The following is a 20,775-nucleotide window of genomic DNA, read 5'->3' as shown; positions in this document are numbered from 1 at the left end:
GAGAGGCCTGGCTAATTGGAATGCTTGCTGGCGAACAGATGGGGCCCTGTGTTGAGGTTCTGTCTTAATTTATTGTCCTGGGGTTTTCCTAATTACCCACTTAATTGGCACAGCCACACCACTTTGAAATAATAATGTACAGCTAATTATCACCGATTTAAGCTTGCTAATAGCTTATTCTTACCAGCTAACTTCAAGGAATCAAGCAGAGAACAGGAACTGCCACAGGGAGATCACTCTGCCTGGGATGGTTTAGACATCTATATGAGTACAATGTCCCATACAGCTGTGCTGATTGGTTTCTGCCCAAAAGGAGGACATAGTGATGTGTTGCTGGCTGTTTAAAGGAGCAGAAGCTCTTCCTCGCTTTCCTCCACTCTGGAGACCACACCAAGTAGCATGTGTCAATAATACAGAGTGGTGAATTAGATCATAATATCTATATAGAAAAAAATAAGGAAGATTGAACTGGGTCGGTCACATCTCCAAAATAAACTAATCCAACTCCAGTTTGGCTCCCTCCTTCCCAAGCTAACAGACTTACACAGACTATGAAGTTGTTTAGCACAAGTCTTATAAAAGGACATATTTTAATAAGAAAATCATCCTTTTTCAAATGTTAGCACAAAGGAAAAGCATGTATCTAACAGAGTTTTCTATCAAGTGAACACAATGGAAAAAGGGGGAGAATAGAAAAGGTTAGGAATTGGGGCTATGTACAGAAGTATCTATAGTTAGGACAGATACTAAAATTCTTAGTTTATACTCATTCTGCATTTATTTTAGCTACTTTTTCAAATTCAGACACCTCTAGGTCAGATTTCTTAGAAGCAGTGCCCAAGGCAGGAATTTGGAGTCAGACAGATAATTCTTTGAAGGAAGAAAGGGAGAAAGGGAAAGAGGAGAGGGTGGGGAGGAAGGAGTTAAGCAGAAATATGGTTGCCAGCTTCTGCCAGAGACCACAGGGAGTGCTGAAGCATGAATTCAGCACCTTAAGAAAGGGGCAAGCCTCTTACATCACCACATCGTCTCAGTTTCTGCCTGTCAGCTGCTGACAAGCGAGTGAGGTAGTTGGGATGAGACAGGTGGCAACCACTCCTTAAGAGGACCCCAACAATCTTCCCCTTCATGCCATGTGGATCCCCTTCTAACAGGGAAAAGAGCTGAGCTGTGTAACCTACGGGATGTTGCAGAAACGACTGTGTGGCTTCTGAGACTAGATTGTAAAATGATAGACCCTGCCCGGCTCACTCCTAGATTCCTTGCCCTCACAAGGAAGCCAGTCATAAAGTTGAAAGAGCACTCGGAAAGCTCTATGACGAGTTCCAGAAGTGGCAAGAAACTGAGGCTTCCTGCTAACAGTCACATCACTGAGCCACTGTGGAAGAACATACTCAGTCTGCAGATGACCAAAGCCCCAGAGGCTTGTTGACAACAGTCTCCCTATAGACTGAGCCAGAACCCCACAGATGACTAGCTCCCAAATTCCTAACCCACAGAAAATTGAATAATAAATGCTTATTGTTGCCTTGAGCACTAAATTTTATAATGACTTGTTCGGTACCAATAGGTGAGAAATAGAGATGGCTCTGATTTGTTCAATACAGTTCCTCAGAGGATAGAGCAGCAGTGTGTTAGCAGCCAGGACACAGCAGCCAGGCAGAAAAATGGCCAGGTAGAGGGTATGTGAGTGGGGCGACAGAAGTATCCACTACCTTGACGCTCACTCATTAAGTTTGTTCCCCTTAACTTTTCATACTACTTACACATAATGTCAAGTGATGAACTTAATTTTGACTTAGACATTTAGAGTTCTAAAAATGATAGCTTGAGAACATTCCAAATGCTAGGCATAGAGAAAATATTTTGCAAAAATGGAGACTGTGAAGACAAACAAAAACTGAAAGAATTCATTGCTAGTAATCATCAAAGAGGCTGCAGGTGTAATTCAGAAGTAAAGTATTTGCCTAGTATGTTCAAGGACCTACTTTCAATCCTTAGTCTTCCCTGCCCACTGCCAAAATCGATGAGAGATATATTAGGTAAAAGTAAAATGATTATAGATGAACACATGAAAAAGGGGGAGAGGGGTAGCACCAGAAATCATAAAATATGTGAGTGATTATAAATAAATATTGACTACCTAAAAATTAAAACAAAACTAACGTCATAAGTGTTGAGAAAACGTTGCTAGAAGTAAGGTATTTGTTGATGTAACAGAATAAAATGAGAGAAGAATAATGGAGTTAATCTGTTGTAAATTGCTTTATTGATGGTAAACGTTCTTATTGAAATAGCAAAAATTGAAAATGCATATTGTGATCCTGTGGTAACCATTAAGAGAATGATAAATAATTAGAACCCTAAAAAGCTATGAGAGGATAAAAATAATAAATTTCAGTTTAATTCAAAGGAAAGGAAGAAAGAAGGAATAAAGAGAAATGCTCAAAGAGAAGACAAAAAGCAAAACTGTAGTCTTAAGCAAAATTGTAGAATATTATATATGAGTACGAAAAATGGACTAAACATTGCAATTGTTAAACAAAGACTGATTAATTATCGCTTCATACTGTAGGCTGGTCAAAAAGAAAGGAAGCCCGTCAAACTATTTATAAATCAATAGTGTTCATGCTGGTTGTGGGATACACCACCCAAAAATATCGAAACATCAAAATATGACTGGGGGAGACCAGAACATGCCACTGTAAACCATAACTCTTCAGTTATCAAATACTTCAAGCTGGATATTTTGAGAAACTGCAGACATAGGAGTAGCTTTTACAAAAGCCACCCTTTTGTAAAAGAAATTTCCATATATAAAGGAAATTTTCATTAGTAAACAAGGGAAACTCTATTCGCCATACATTTTCTCCCCTTCTGCTCTCATAACTTACTTCTACCACCTCCAAGAAAGCCCAGGCCACTATTCCTTTTGGTAGTTCTGGATGCTATCCATAGAAGCCTCAGATTTGAGTCTCATATAGTTTAGGGACCTCCAATGCCTACCTACATAACTAAAATGGATTTTCTGGTTAATCTGTCTTATGTCAATTTAATTCACACTGCAGCCCAAGAACCTAGGAGGTAGAGGGAAGCAATTTTTCCTTCTCCTACAGTTACATTAACATACATAGAAAAGAATTGTCGGAAACCTTCCAGGCTATACAAATTAAACTCTTCCTAAAATGATTTATGGGAAAAAAAAAGCCACAAAATGATATTTTTTAAGTTAAGATGCCATCATTCTAGCAATTTTAAACAACTAAGTCTGAGTAAACTATAACAATATAATTTTTAAAAACTACAACTGATTTATATATAATGCATTTTTAAATTTTATACAACATAAAATAGTTTTATCTTCATTTACACTGGCAAAGTCACAGTTGCATTTTATAATTTAAAATTTGGAGTACTACAAAACCTCTATTAAACTATAGAAATGGATAAATTATTTTGTTCCATGTATTTCTTATAATAGTTTTGACTTGATTTAAATTATAGAAAGTAGTTTCTGCTAGTGGTATTCTCATAAGAATGGCCCAGAGTAAATGAAAAAAAAAAAAATGAATACCTAAGAAAAACTATCATGGATTTAACACTAATTTATAAAAAATAACTCAGGATACAGAAACGTTTTTAACTTCACTTTTTAATGATTTCCACAGAGTGATTTTGTTAATAATCTAGATGGTCATTTAGAAATTCATTTCTTTTTCGTTTACTTTTTATAATTTTAAACATTAAAATTTTAAACAGTGAGTCACAGTGAGAAATCCAAACAAGTCAATAACTGTACTTGTCCAATTCCATTTTATCTCTGTATGATCACTATATCTAATACACACTACGATGAAAAACAGTATTAGTATATGAAATGAAAAAAAAAATAGTTTAAAAAAGTATCATCAGCATTCATGAATATTTTGACTTAGGGAACTATAATTTAAAAAAAAAACTTTTTAGTAAAGTGTGTGTGGTACTGTGTATTCAAGCATAAGCATATCTATATTTCTCAGATTTGGAAGGATAAGTTGAACATTTTTCTCAATTCCTGCCTTAGTATCCTAATTTATCTGAGTACTCCTTCCCTTATTTGTTTTATCTTCACTATTTTCTTCATTCCTCATCCTATTTCCTATGTTTCTGTAAGTATCTATTATGTGTAAGTACTTTACTATATGCTACTCTTGAAAAATATTGTCAAAGACAAATTGACAATAGGTTTAATTAGAGAGCTAATGGGATTTTATTTGCCATTTGTGTGGAGCAGCTTCCATTCTGGAACCTAATATAGGAGTTAGTCCAAAACAAAGGCCACCCCCATAATTTTTGTTGGCCTATTTGTATATAGTCAAGTACAGTTATGACAGTTTTCAGAGATTTTCAGCTTAAGCACCAATTATCAAGCAAAGGAACACTAATGAAGACTTTAACTTGTGAGGGAATGATGGGCATACTGGTAGAAATGTGAGTTCTTCTGTACCAAAACATGACCATTTTCACCATTCCAGGTAAACTGTATGGACACTTCTTTTTTATCCAACTAATTATAAGAGATGATAAATGTTCAGTAATACTGAATTCAATAATACATCATTTAAATGTATTCTGTCCTACACTGTCCATTAGGGTCACCACTAGTCATATGTAGAATTTAGATTACAATTAAAATGAAAAACGTAATCCTCAGTCACACTATCCACATTTCAAATGCACAATGGTTATGTTTCTGAACATAGCATATTATAATATAGAATAATTTCCATTATCACAGGAACTTTTGTATTGGTCTCACAAGCTGAATCTATCTTTCAAATTAATGGGACAGGTGGAGCCACTGAATTTCAAAGTTAATGAATGCTGATCTTTTTTTCTTCCATACTGTATTTGGGTCTACTTAATGAACACATTCTATTCTGTTGTAAAATTAATGGCTTACTTTCTTTTCTCTTTCTGGTTGTAAAACAAATGTCTTACTTTCTTCTGTTGGCAAGTGTCTCTTCACCATTCCTTGGAGAGATCTTCATTCCATGCTTCTCCTTGCTAGGATCAAAAGAACAGGGGGGGCTTTGTGTAGGTGTTCTTACTGGATGGCCACAAATCTTATTCACCTTTTAAAGAGAAGACATTAAAAGACAGTTAGAAACTAAGCTCCAGCTTTTCTGGGAATGTAATGTTTCACAGGGGCCAAAACGATGACATGTTCTTGCTTACACCTCAATATTAACTTTTGTAATACAAATATAATGTTGTCAGTTTTCAGAGGAATCAAATTACTTGCATAAAATGGCCACCATGATACGTGGTGCTACACACATTTATATGGGTTACAGTATGCATATGCAAATATGCAAAATCAGAGAACAAAATTAATAAACTGAACTGCTTTTCATTCAATGAAAATGCATAATATTTATGTTTTATACTTATGAATATGAATAATCACATGCTTGTACTGATTTTAAAATAAACTAATTTGCTACTGAATATGCCCTAATTTTTTAAATGAGTACTAAGGGTAAAAACAAATACCTTTGTAGTTTTCTTCTTAAGGTCTTTTTCAGAAATGACAGTATATTTAATATAAATATCTCATTTTATAATCATTCTATATCTTCTCCCTTAATCAGTTGTGATTTCCAGGGTGTTATTATAGTCTTTTGAAAAATTATCCAAGTGGAAAATTCATTGTTTTTAAAAATTCTAATCTAGCAGAGATATTTATAAAATTTACATAATTACTACTGGAAAAAATAAGTAATTAATTTACCATGGAATGTATCAAAAAGATTCATATAACATATACTTGAAGAGTCAGAGCAGCATAACTGATAATGCATAAAATCATTGCCCTGGAACCAGGAAACTATTTCTTGTCAAATTTTTCCTTCCTTGATGCTAAGAGCTTAAAAACATGACAGAATCTCTGAATCTGATGATCTGATATGTAAAATGAAAGAGATCATTCTAAACTTGTCTAAAGTTCTCAATTTTTTGATTTTTCCATGTGATGTATGTTAAAAGAGTTATGAACTCATTCATTTATTTCACCCATTTTTATTTTCTTCTAATATTTGAAAGTATAAATATTAAATAATATGAGATAAAAGGTGAGTAATTAAATTTTCTCCCAACAGAGCTTAGAGTTTAGAAGAAAAAGATATTCCTAATCATCAAAACCCAAGTTATATGTGTCAAAAATTTGAAGCTGGCAATGTGTTCTGGGTTAGAGGAAGAAGGGATCTTTTCAAGTTGGAGGTGATAAAAGAGGAGGCACGCCAGGAGACTACCCAAGGAAAGACCTGGAGCATCGGTTGGGTCTGGATATGTTGAAGTTTATTTTAATTCAACCAAATTATAAACGAGTATTTATTTCTTGTAGTACATGATGTTAAGTGCTAGAGATGCAAATATGAATAAGGTATGTACCCCCACACAGTTAAAACAGAAGTCACACATGCAAAAAAAACTTTGTATCATTGCATGATAGCAGCTACAGAATTACATGGAAGTCAGTAACATTCTAACACTTACATAGAAAATAGGCACATTATGTATTTGAGGTGCTCAGGGAAATGCTTGCTGTTAAGAAGTCATGTCTGAACAGCAAGTTAAAGGATAAACTAGGAGTTCTTAAGGTGGAAAAAAAACGGGCGAACATTTCAGAAAAGAGTAGAATGCAAACGTGTATGCAACAACTTAAGCTACACACCTAGAAAAAAGTACACTGTGCAAGAAAGTAGTCAAGCAAGAAGGCAGACTGGGGTGAAGGATCTGAAAATGCCATGATGTGAGTTGGATGTCAAGCTCAAGAACTTGCTTCAACAAATGAACTGCAACAAAGTTTGCAGGCAGAGAAATGAGAGCTGAAGACTGCCCCAGGAGAAAAATAATCAAGGCAGCAATGTAGAAGGTGAGGGCCAGGTCAGCAGAAGAATGTAAGGGCCCAAAGTGGCAGAAGGTGAAAAGAAAGAAGCAGTTACCAGAGATGCAGAAGAGAGAAAGAGTAGCTCTAGGAGACTGATTTGGTAAATGAATGAAGAAAAAAAAGGAAAAAATCCTGATAGATGGAGATATAAGAATACATAGCATGGAGCATGCCTGTGATCACAGTGGCTCAGAAGGCTGAGGCAGGAGTATCCCAAGTTCAAAGCCAGCCTCAGCAACTTAGCAAGGCGCTAAGCAAGTCAGCGAGACCCTGTCTCTAAATAAAATACAAAAAAAAATAGGACTGGGGAAATGGCTCAGTGGTTGAATGCCCCTGAGTTCAATCCCTGGTACCCTAAATAAATAAATAAATAAATAAAGAAAGAAAGAAAGAAAGAAATAAAGAAATAAATAAATAAATAAAAGACTATATAAGCTGGATCCAGAAAATGGTTAACATTTTTGTTTACCTATTTAGACAGGGCCATGGAGGTAATATTAAAAAGGAAATATTTTTAAGGGTAGGCTGGAAACAGATGATTGACTACCAGACTAAAATTTCTTTTCTTTTCTTTTCTTAGATCATTATGGTTATACACAATAGTTGGGTACATGCACAGAATTAGATTTCAGTTCCCATCTCCCCATTCTCCTTCTATGCCACTGATCTTCCTTTTGTTTCTCTATTTATTTTTGATTGATTCTTCCTACTTACACATAAAGATTTCTGTATTAGACAAAGACACCTGCCGGTTGCTGAACAGAAAAGTAAAATACCAAAGCTGGTATTAACAAATGCATCTGGCATCTGTAGAGGTCAAGAGGGAAAAAATCTACTAAACTGTTTACAGACTCCTTGAGCATTCCCAAGGAAAGATATTTTAATTCTGAACTACATTAGTGACAGTTAAGTCTTATAGATAGAAGTAAAATCAACAAGCCTTGACAAATGACTTTAAGTGAGATCGAAGGGTAATGTAAAGGCCAACGTGTTAAAAGGCTCAAAGTGAATTTCCAACCCCTGAGGCTAAGAAACAGTGAGAGTAGAGTGTAAATACATTAGTAAGGTGCTAAACAGAGAGAGAATCTCCATTGTCAACAACTCCGAGTAACAAGTAGGAAGGGAGGATGATATAAGTTGATAGTGGAAATGCCAGAGTAAGACTGGAAGGACATTTTGGAGCAGAGAGAAAGGAAAACAGAATCTGGCATCATCATCCAAATATGACTAGCCACAGAGCTTGTGGCAAGTTATGGAACTTCTGTGAATCTCTGTTTTCTCATCTTTGAAACTCAAGAAAGTAAGATCCCTTAGCAGTCACTAGTTAGGAGAAATCTTCTCTCACCCTGCCCCTCCCAGGTTGGACCTAAAACTACATCTGTTATTCAGTGTTTCCTAGGTAAGTTGATGGAGAGCTGTAAAGTACCAGCCTAACAAGATCTTTATTCTCATCACCACCTTTGCAGTTTTTGCCTAGAAATACAAAAGAAAATGTACAAACCATGGACTCAAGGTATCTTTGATTGTATCCAAAGATACAAGCATAAATAGCAGAGTCCAATAAATACAAATGAATTTCAAAGCCCTTGTATTTGTTGACTTGCTATCAGGCAGTCTAGCTTCACACTTTATTGAAAGGGGATGGAAAACCATCTGTTTCCAGTACATTAGCCTGTCACCTTAGCTCCCCTGAGGTGAGCCAATTTGGGTGGCATATTTCAATATCAGTTCCTTCTTGCTATTGAAAAAACTCACACTTACATTGACAATTTTTCATCTTTGACTTATACTGCAATTTCCTCCTTATTCTCCTCCCTGGTCTCTACCATTCTCCCCTGCAATCAGTCTTAAGTGTCTTTAAAAAAAAAATTGTTTTCCTCCCTAATGCTTATCAACTCCTGCTTCAAGTTCCATCTCTGACTTCCCACTGATTTTCAAGTTCCCATCTCACCTTGAAATGACTCTCTTAGTTGCTTCTAACCCATATCACTTCTCCCACTCCACGTATTTGTTTCAACAACTCCTTGTCACTTACCTGGCTGGCTTCCCCATTCTCAAAGCAATCTTGGCACCACACACAGAGTATAAACTTACCTTTCACAACTGCACCCCTGTATCTGTTCGCTAGGTTCAATGCAAATTGTCAAATACTCAAAGCTTTCTACTGATTAATTCCAAAATGTTTTCTAAGGACAAACTTGACTTTTTTTTTTTTTTTTGTATCTCACTACTCTTATCTGCAGAGCCTAGGTATCTTTCACAATGGTATTTTTAAAGTGTATATTATTAATAATACAAGTTGAAAAGGAAAAGAAGTTTAGAGTATTATAAATTGAGAGTGAACAAGTACAGATGTGCTATGAATAATTATTAAGCAATTTGGTTCAGGAGCTGGGACAAAGGCACACTCCACAGCACCTTGCATGTGAGGGCCACTGCTGATCCTTGTGCCACTCTTAGGGTCCTTGATGCTAACAGAGAAATAATCAACAGAAATTACATAAGGAAGGACTCTACATACACTTAAAAACAAAAATAATAAGTGAAACAAGAAACAAGGTTGTGTTTGATCAAATGCTTGATGCTCCATTATATTTAAAACTTCTAAACTATCAGGGGGAAATGGACTACTGGTATTTTTTACTGTATATACTACAATATAAAATACTACAGCATTTTTTACTGTTATAACAACAAATTTGATTTTGTTTTCCCATGTTTAATACCCTTATGATTTTTAGAAGCAATTTGTTAAGGATAAAAATCTGCTAACTTTCCCAGACAGAGATAAAATCCATGGTCTTACTTTTATTCAATAAAAATAAAGTTAGGAAAGAAGTAGGTTAGGCCAGATTTAGGGTTAAAGAGGGACAGTGGTTAAGTGCCAGGGGTATTATATTTAGACTTCATTTAATAGTCTATGATAATATATTAAGGATTAATGAACAAAGAAATGGAATTATCAAAGCCTGGGTTAGAAAGATTTGACAGGGTCATGGCAGCCAACAAGGAGATCATTCCCATACATAAGAAAAAATGAGAATAAACTTGGCAAGAATCAGTGGAATAACAGGAAGGGGAAGGAAAAGCTATTTAACGAGCAGAATGAATGGGATTTGGCTTCTGGTTGGTTCCCTTTAAGAGTTAAGAAAGTAGAAGCTAAAGTTCTTGGTAATTTTATACAAAGTGACCAGATCATTCTTTCTGGTTAGAGCCAGTAATTGATACTATAGAAGTGAGAAAGTAGAACAAGTCTAGTTTGGGGTATATCTGTTCCTTGGTATGGGTGGTTAATTCTCTTTTAGAACTATACTATTGAGGAAATTTCTAAAAGGCAGTTCTAAATGATAAATTAGGATAAAAAAAAAAAAACAAGTTAATGTACAGAATCATTTGCATAGAATCAGTAGTTAAACTCATGAAAAGAGGTGAAATTACAAAATGTATGTAGAATGTAAAAAAGTTCAGATGGAAAATCTTTCAGAGGCAGAAGGAGTTACAGAACACAGTAACATGCTTCCTTCCTGCAAAACAAAACAAACTCCCCCAAAAAATGGAGTAAGAGAAAGAGAATTAATTGTTTGTACCAATAGAAGTGAGAAAATAAGTGATTATATAATCATGCCCTAAAACTCTGGAACAACAACCATCCAAATAATTCACATGATTCTTAGAAGTTCAAGGTATAAATAACTGCAGAATTCAAGTATGGAAAAGATAAAAAAAGAAAAAAAAAAAAGAAAGCATAATACAATTTTTTTAAATTTGTTATCCACTGGAGAATTCTAAACTGGTGTAAAGTGACCAGTTTTTCGGGACAAGCAAATAAAGCAAGGTTAAAGTCAAACAAAGAAGGAAACACTCACTATCCCTGCTTTGCAAGGTTAGAGATGTATTTACTTTGCAGTTAGCTAAGAGTACAGAAAACCCATTTTTAAATGTTTACTTGGAAGCACAGTACATCTAGGCTTGGACTGTTGGCTTTTCTTTGTCTTCTTCATTTCCTTTTAATTTTCCAGATGTTGCTTCTCCATAATTCTTTCTGCTAACTATCATTTTAGAGGTTCCCACTCTCACTTATAATTACATTTCACATTAGAAGAAGAAGGAAGAGGAAGGGAAGAGGGGGAAGACAGCGCAAAGGAGAATATTTTAATCATCTTCTTGGGCCCACGGTGAGCAGCATCTTCTTTCTGCACTGCTTTTGTAAAGGTACAAATTAAACCACCAGAGGGAGCTTCCGCATTTCAATCCTATTCATCATCATTAATTTAATTTATGTATGGGTTCATTCAAAATCATTGAGTTCAGATCTCTTAAAGAAAAATTCAACTTAGAAGCGGAAGTGACATATGTTCATATGCATGAAATCGTCATAGAAATCCATTCTTTAGGTAAAACTACCAGACTCATGCTACAAAGCCTTTGGGATCAAATGAGCAGTGGAGAAACCACCTTATAACTGCAGGCTGATTTGTCCTGTCTGCGCTGCCTTGTTCTCAGGAATAGATATGAAACTGACCAAGGGTTTCAATTATTTCCTCTTACTCTCATTCCCTCCCTTACTTCTTTCTTTCCCCTTCCTTCCTTAGTATTCTTCCTTCGTATCTTCTTTCCTTCCCTCTTTCTTTTCTTCTTATATCCCTTAATTTCAGTTATAGGGACATAACAAGTTCTGAGGACACGTGGATTTTAGCTCTTGTTTAAAAACAGACTGCAATGCTGATCAATAAATTGGATACCCATTATTTGTAGGACTTTATTCTAAGAGGTGTGAATACAGCAAGGAACCTGCTCTCGAGAAGCTGATAGTCTACTGGGAAAAGCTGAAACTAAACACTAAGTATAACACTAAGTAGATTGCTTTATGTCTGTATTAACACTATTCAGTTATAAGTCCATCACTGATAGCAGAATCGGGTGAAGTTAGCATGGGTTACTTCAAGTAGGTAATCAAGAAAGTCCTCTATAGAAGGTAGTATGTAAATTATGCTCTGAATGAAGTTAAAAGGTAACAATGGGAGAACTGAGGGGAAAATCTTCATATGCACAGAGAATGCAAGTTTTAAAAGTCTGCAAATACAAAGAAGGCCACTACAACTCAAAAGTACCATGGAGTACTGGGGAATGGGGGGATGAGGTTAAGACAGGCTGGCTAGATCATGTAGCTTCATATATGCTCTGTGGAGGGGAGACTGTGTGTTCCGAGTGGGCTCTGAAGTCAAAGGGTTTTGAGTATGGCAATCATATTTAATCTTTCAAAACATCACACTGGCTATTGTATGGAGAGAAGTGTGAATAGGGCGTAAAAAAGATATCGGAAACAGCCCACATATGAAGTTTTGGGTATATTTCAGGGAGAGGAGGACACTGGCTTTGCTAGGGATGGTCATAAGCACTGAGATCAAGCTGCAAGGTATATTCTGAAAGTGGAGACAGCAGGACTTCTGAAGATAGAGACAGCAGGACTTGAACATAGGAAGTGAAGGAAATGGAATTTTCCTTCCAGAAATTGACTTATAATATTTTCTTTCTGAAGCACCTAGACAAATTAAAGTGCCATTAAATAGGAAAGAGAGGATTTGGGGAAAAATTAAAACTTTCCAGAACATGTTTGATTTCCTACAAATATTCATCCAGGAGAAGCTGTCCAGGAGAATTTATTATATGAACTGAAAACTTAAGGGAGAGGTCAGGCAAGATAGCTAAATGACTATCAGCATGTTGTCGGGATGAGAGGTCATGGAGGAGATGGATTCCTGGGCACTCCAACATTTAGATTGAGAGACCAAGTGTGGAAGAGTCTAAGAAGAGGTTTTCAGAGCACTACCGGCGATGTCAGAAGGGGTTATCTCAAAAGATGAATAGTGTTTTGTTTTGCTTTTTTACAGAAATGATTAAATATGCAAAAATCTACTGACAGTTTAAGTAAGATGAGAATTGAAATTAATCATTGGATCTCGTGAGGAAAAAGCCATTGGTGAGTAATGGAAAGTGCAGTTTTGATGGAGAGGAAGGACTGAAAAGTCTGGTGGTCAGTGGGCTACAAAAGAAAGAAACAAATAAGAAAGCAGAGCAAAGACTGACAAAACACACCATAATTCGAGCAATTTTATAGCAAAAGAAGGAAGGCATATTTATGGGGCTCCTAGAGAAGGCATGAAGACTAGTAGATTTCTGTTTTGTCTTTGAACAGAAGCTATTACAGCATGATTATGGGTTTCAGATAATTAATCCAAGATACTTCTATGTCAAAAGAAGTGAGACAAAAATTTTCATAGCATGTAAGTGCCAGGGAAACATGTAGTTTAAACAAATAACTTGAATTGGGATTTCTTTTCCTTGTGTGGTTATCTATAGATTATTAGAATTGTGTCCCATGTATTGGAAGTAGTAGATCATAGGATGTACACTCCATAGCAGACGAGGCAAAAAAAAAAAAAAATGAAAATATGAAGAGAGATGAGACTAAGTGTATCGAACACTTCCATAAGATAAATTTATAATGAGATTAGATATATGTGAGAAGTCAGATGAACTTGTCAGAAATGATGATCATAATGTGAGATATTTGATTTGCAGATTTCAGAGATAGTTCAATTATTTTTAATTGGTTTGTCAACATATAAGGATTAGAAATAGAGTGCTAGATATACAGGTTGGACTCACCATCTTAGATAATCTGAAAGTTTGGGATCCTGATAGTAAATTGATAGAACGGGGAAATTGTTTTAGTTTGCATTTATGTTGCTGTAACCAAAATGTCTGACAAGAACAGCTTAGAGGAAAAAGTTTATCTGGGGCTCACAGTTCCAGAGGTCTCAGTCCACAGATGGTCCACTCCATTGCTCTGGGCCCGAACTGAGGTGGTAAGTACATCATGGCAGATGGGCCCAGCAGAGGAAAGCTGCTGGCTCGTGCCAGGGTAATGGAGCAGGAGAGAGGCAAAAAGTGTCACAGGAAAGATGCACCCTTCCAAGACAAACACCCAATGACTCACCTTCTCCATTCATACCTTACCTGCCCACAGTTACAACCCAGTCATTCAAACAAGGATGGATTATGTTACAGTTCTCACAGTCCTTAAATAAATTTACCTCTGTACACTCCTGCATCAACAGAGGTGCTTTTGGTGGATATCTCACATCCAAACCATAACAGAAAATAAGATATTGGATTTGATCCTGGCAGTCAGGTCAATTGGTATGGACAGAGTTTAGGAGAAGATGCACTATCTGACTTCAAGCAATTTGCTTGTAAAATTTGTCCATTACTTAATTCACAGTGCATCTGTGAGGATTCTGTTCAAAAACTTCTTAAAAAACACTCAAAGTGTAGGTTTTACTTTTTAAACTGTGTGAAGGATCATTGACAATGGCAATAAAAACTAGAACGAGACCCAGAATGTATGTTGTCAAGTGCATAACTTCTTGTCTTGAAGAAGTTGGTAATATAGATAAGGAAGTAGGATTTCCAAGTATGACACAAATTTATAAATTCATAAAGTTGAATTCAGTACATTATATATAATGCTTCACTAGGGTATAAAAGATATCCCAGATGAATATTGTAAGCATGTTACATAGGAACCCCTGTAAAATCTCTGAACCAGTGACCCCAAAAAAGATTTTAGGCAAACCTTGAATCACTGTGGAAAGAAAAAAAGAAAGGAATCTTACCTTGGAGGATTAGGGGTTAGAGATGGGATAAGATTCTGAACAGTGGATATCAGTTTGGTTATACTAAATTAAGGCTTGATTCAATTACATTTTTCAATTATGGACTGTGGGGGGGGGCTACTATTTTCCTCAAGTGGTAATTGGTTTTTGTGACATTTTAAGTCAGACAGTACAAAATTCCACAAACTATACAGCTCTGTCATAAAGATAAGAGGGCCAGCCACCTGTACAACATCATCATGAAGATGGTGAGAAACCACAGAGAAGGAAAGAAAAGCAATTTGTAATCAAATTTAAGAAGAGAGGAAATTAAAAGGCTAAGATACTTAAAATTGAAATTGACCATTTCATGACCCTCAGGGAGAGTAAGAATCCTCAATGGCAAAAGTATTTCAAATAATAATAATTAGATATAAAGGAAAAGGAGAAGAAATCAATATGACCACATTTTCCCAAGTTTTTAAAAGCTGAAAGAGCATGAAGATGCTTTTGAAATGGCAGCAAGAAAGGCTGTCACCTCTAAGCAAGTGTCCTGCACTGGAACTTCTATCACTAAGAGTGGAGCTCCCTGGCTGTTCCCTGGACAAATTCAAGCGCTTCCTGCAGATTTTCTTCCTGTCACTGTCCCAGCTCTGGTCCTCTCCAGGCTCCCAAATTAATCTTCCTAAAGCAGAGTTCTGATCATATTGCTTCTCTGATCCAAAGCCTTTAGTGATTCCTCCCAGGTGCTAATGAGTACAAAGCAAACATTTCATGTCAATTTACAGCTCAACCTCCAAATTTCCCAGCACTCCACTTTAAACAGCCTACGTTTCTGCTAAATCGTGTTACTTATGGTCTCCAGAGTTACCCTGTACTTTTCCATCTCTGTCCTTTTCCTCTTTTCTGTCTGCCTAAATATTACCATCTTTCCAGGTTCAGTTAAAATATCACCTATGAAATTAAATTGCCCTTGATCTCTCAACTTGAGGTTATTTATCAATCTTACAACATTTGTTGTTCACATCCCCAATAGGATTTTTCTGTAGTAGTGTGGAGTACAGCAGAGGAAATACTTTGTTTGGTTGTATTTTTTCAGTTGTTCTCATCTATAAACACTCCCCCCAACACAAATAATACATATTTATGCAAATGAATTGTTAGTTTTCTTCTCAACTGCCTCAATTCTTGGAAATAGTCAAGTGACAATTCAGAGGACAATTTAAATTCTCTCTCCCCCTTCCAGTTCTCAAAGTATAATATTGTGGCTTGCTATTTAAAATTTAAAATTTTAACAAAGAACATTTAAAATTTTTCTGTCTTTATTAATCACCAAGAACATTTAAAGTTTTCCTGTCTTTATTCACTCTTTCACTCTACTAAGCTATAACTAACATTGCATATGGCGTTCATGTGTCATGAAATTGAAATTAAAAAGATAGTGAAAAGAGTCACTGCTGATTGGGAAAATAATGACAACATATTTAAAAGATAAATGTTTATTGTCCAGAGTATTAGAAAAACAAAGACAAATAACCTACTGAGAAAAATAAAAGAACAGAGAATATGAATACGTAAGTGACAGAAAAAATATAAAGTAAACAAACATGAAAGCTGATTAAAATTAATGTTTCTTTGTGAATTTTAAAATATAATTTCATCCACCCCAAAATTTTAAAGACTGACAATATCAAATGTTGGCAAAGGTGTGTGGAAGCAGATGATCTGTTAGCAAGAGAATTTGTACTAATGGTCCTTGTGAATATTAAAACTCAGTTATATGGGTAAGAAATTAAGTAAAATGGTTAGTGTAGAGCCAGAAAAATATCATTCCAACAAATATATTTATCTCAGCTGTGTTGACTCTCATCTCTCTATGGGAAAAGACCACTTTCTAAAGGTCAAGAGACTGTTGAGTTCTATTTTCACATTGCTTCACCTGGGAAAAATCTAATTCAACCAAATGCACATGCGTTTTTCAAAGGAAATCCATTTCTCGACTATATTCCCAGAGCCCATGGTAACTTTTAGAGTGACATATCCTTTCCCTGATGTTGGGGACTAATTGAGGAGGATCACAGTTGCTGATACTCCAACTAAATTTGAAGCTACTTGGACAAAAGCCATGCTACATTGCCTTTTATTTCCCCAAAAGCAATTTGCCTGTGGACAATGCCCCTAAATAAAGCTTGGTTAGGAGAATTAACACTTCAGAAATCATGAAACATACATCTGAGCAGTACCAAAGTATTTTCAGCAAAATGTCTATAAGGTGTCCAGGCTCAAATGGATTTCTTGCTTAAATAGGTATTAGAAATATTTTATTTACTATAGTAGGCATTTAGGTAGCAAAATATGAGAGGTTTTGACGCATCACTTGCATGAGACAACCTTCCATATTTTCTCGGAGGTGGAAACTGTACAGAGTTTCCCTCAAACTTAAGATCATATAGCACTTTTTTTCAAAGAAAAAAGAACACCAGTGCACTGCACAAAGTGATTTTAAGAATTCCTCAGATGAACCATGGGGATTCTGTGAATCAGAAATAGGCTTGTGGAATCTAAAGAACATTTAGGTTGTCTGCGGAGACAGTGCTCCTTCAGAATCCTGGGCGGCTCTGGTTGCCCTGGAACCCAGTAGTGAGATGGAGATGTCCAGATGTTTGACATTTGCATTCCTGGGCTGAGAATTGGAAGCTGGCAGGCATGGTATAAGACCACTCCCAGAACTATTTACAGCAAATTATAAGAAACTCTATCATGATTTTCTTGACTTTTCATTATTTTTCTCTTGTCCTTAGTTCCAATAACCTAATTTGATAAATAGGATTTTTGACCGGGCTTAAGATAAATGCAGATACAATATTAATAATGCCAAAGTGTCTGTATAAAAATTTAAATGGAAATATTTTGTGCATTCATTAAAAGAATCATAGATTATCACAGTTGTCTTGCTGTGCTCTCAGGGGAGATATGAAATGTTAGTGATTTAAGTTTCAGCCAAAAACTCTAAATGACAAATTAAATCTAATTTAGTGCATTAAATTAAAAAGCTTCTACTGTTGAGTTTGAGGTCATTTCAGATCAATGACTATTGCTGGACACTTTAATGAGTAACAGGGATAAAGAGATTAAGAAGACCCACTGAATCTCTGGACAAGCTCCCAGATTCACTGTTGAGGTAGACATGGTAGAAGAATATTCAACCCAATAAGGTTAAGTGGAGTGGGTGAAGGACTACATATACTTCAATAAGAACTCACAAGCAAAGAGGGCAGGTCAGGAGACCCTGAGTGAGATAGACAGATGAAAAGGAGCAGTATTCCCACACAGAAGACTTCTACACCATGCTGAGTTTGGATTCTTTCACGTAGACATAAAGAAGGCCAAGATGGAGGCAACAGATCAACTTGGAGTCAATTCTCATTTGCTCAGGTAATGCATGATAAAGGTCAAATTTATTCAGTTGATCAACAGATATTAATTGTAAAACAAATATGCCAAGACTTAGACTGCAGAGATACAGTGAGAAGTACAAACAACAGTCCCTGCTCTCCTGGAACCTAAAATTCAATGCAAAATGTAAACAAATAATGAATAGCTCCACGTTTGCAAAATTCTATGGAAGGTACAGTGCTATGAATATGTATTACTGTGAGTGTTTACATGCTACAATTATATATCACAAGGTTACCTATGCTTTGCTTCTAAAATCAAGGAAACTTCCTATAGCTATTTATATTTAAGATGAGACCAAAAATGAGGAGTAGCATTAGCATTAAGGTTTTCAGGAAGAAATACAAAAGGAAGTCTGTTTTATACAGAGGAACGTGACTGAGATTCAAGAGAGAGGATGACATTTCAGCTTGGTTAGAGCAAGGGGTCATTAGATGTGGGTAAGGTTGTCTAGGGTCCAGGTTGTGCAAAGCACTAAGGATCAGTATAAAGTTTTTAGATTTTATTCTATGGTCAAAAGGAGGCCATTGAAAGACTTTAGGCATCATCTTTTTGGATTTTGGAAAGACTATTCTGACTTCTGTACAGAGAATACACTACAAGTACTCAAGAGGTCATTAAAATTGAGTTAGCCTATTTTAAGTTCCAACAGTGCAACTTCATGCCCAGTTGGGCATACACCCAATGTCTAGATGTGCCTCCCACAGGGAAAACACTCAATTCATATCACTTGAATGCTTGCTTGAATGAATGAGAGACTCCTCCTATTTATCTGACACCCAACATTTTTCAATGATAAAAACAGTTTTCCAAGGTCTGAAAGTTTACCATCTGTGAGGAAAACAAACCTTTTAATACATGAGGAATTTTTTTTTTCTCTGAAGGACCTTGTAACATTAAAGTCAAAATGTTTCTGAAAATATACTTAATGTGTCATTGTGGATGACAAATGAAAAGACACATTGTTCCTCTAGAATTTCCAAAGCCTCAAGAAAGTGTGCCAAAAAAAGAACAAAAGAACAAACCCACAACTAGAAATTATTCACTGGAATGGACTGGTTTTCCAACTGTAAGAATCAATTTTCAAAATTATACACTGTAACTTTTTTATAACTATACTGTTTTATGTGTATTTTACTATAATCACAACTATGTTATTTTACAATATTTCTATCACCACCCAAAATAACCCTTACTACATTAGCAGTCATTCCCCACTCCTCTGTGCCCCTCAGCCCTTGGGAACACTGAACTACTTTCTGTCTTAGTGGATTTGCTATATGGACTTTACATTTTAATAGAATCATCCAATATGAGGTCTTTTCAGACTTACTTATTGCACATAAGATGTGTTTTAAAATAATTAATTGGGGGACCATTGAACTGAGGAAGCTCCAGCCTTCTGGGGGTTTATATAAACAAACAGGAACCCAGCTCAGTACACCTCATCTCCTAGGAAATAGAAACTTAATCTTACAAGTCAGAAATGGCCAATTAACTTCTAAGACATGTTTCCACCACTTTAACCAATCAAGTAATTTCTTGTCTAATACCTGTGATGAAAACCTTATAAAAGTTTTCCCCTTGGGACCCTTTAGTGGAGACACAATCCTTTGCAGTCTGGAGTTGACTGCTCAAATAAACTCTGAACTTCTACAGTGACCAAGTTTATGTTTTTACTCATGTTTCCACTATCATAATATTGTAAGCATGTATCAGTACTTCATCCCATTATTGCCAATTGATTTCCATAGCATGAATGTAAAATATTCTATATACTTACTTTTCAATTAACATTTGGTCAGTTTCTATATTTGGCTTTTATAAATAATGCTATGATGATCATCAATATATACTTTCTGTAGACATATATTATATTGTATATATATAATCTGGCATGGAATTTCTGAGTTACATGGTAATTCTAGATTTAACATTTTAAGAAAATGCTAAGCTGTTTTCCAAAGTGGCTGCATTATTTTGCCTTCCCTCCAAAAATCTACAAGTATACAGGTGCTGAAGTTCTCTATAACCTCACCAACATTTGTTAGTATCTGTATTTTTCATTATACCCACCCTATGAAGTAAGATGTGGTATTTCATTGTTTCATTGTGGTTTTGACTTGCATGTATCTACACTAATGATGTGGAACATCTTTTCATATGCTTATCGGCCAATTGCAGACCTTCTTTGAAGAATGTATATTTAGATAAACCCTTTGCCTATTGTTTGCCTTGATGAATTCTAAGAAATGTCTAATTGTATTGATCATTGCCTCCATGTAAACATTAACTAATATGTGTTAGGAATGTCTTATTTCTGAACTTAAAGCAAATACTTCCAGTAATTTCATTTCAATTTTGAAATTACATATTTTTTTCAGTTTTCTACTATGCTTTATTCTTAATTTCTTTCCTTGTGTGTGTGTGTGTGTGTGTGTGTTTGTGTGTGTGTGTGTTTGTGTGTGTGTGTGTGTGTGTGTTGTGCATGCACATGATTAAATCCAGGGACTACACATGCTAAGCCTGCCCCTGCTTTACCACTGAGTGACACCTCCAGCCCTTATCTTCAATTTCTGTATTTATTTCTATGACATTTTAATTAATTCATTGCTACATGTATGTTGTTATTTGGTGAATTCCTAACTAGTTGATATTCTTTATGGGTTGTATTTTTTATTATTATAAACTATACCTTTCATTTCTTATTTTCCATTTTTGTTTTTGCCA

At 35.6% G+C, this 20,775-nt stretch overlaps 1 protein-coding gene across 3 annotated transcripts in view; it reads right to left on the bottom strand.

Annotated features, from left to right (window-relative positions):
• Positions 1-20,775, bottom strand: part of GPC5 (glypican 5) — a 1,401,099-nt gene that overhangs the window by 1,123,447 nt on the left and 256,877 nt on the right. For all 3 annotated transcript variants that reach the window (XM_079138993.1, XM_079138994.1, XM_079138995.1), the window contains exon 4: positions 4,981-5,114. In XM_079138993.1, the coding sequence (XP_078995119.1) occupies positions 4,981-5,114 (134 nt within the window). The remainder of the gene's footprint in view (positions 1-4,980; positions 5,115-20,775) is intronic.

The sequence above is a fragment of the Sciurus vulgaris genome, assembly GCF_902686455.1.
Source record: "Sciurus vulgaris genome assembly, chromosome: 4".
Classification (NCBI taxonomy): Eukaryota; Metazoa; Chordata; class Mammalia; order Rodentia; family Sciuridae; genus Sciurus; species Sciurus vulgaris.
Note: the sequence above shows the minus strand (reverse complement) of the source record. Positions and strands in the feature narration are given on the sequence as shown.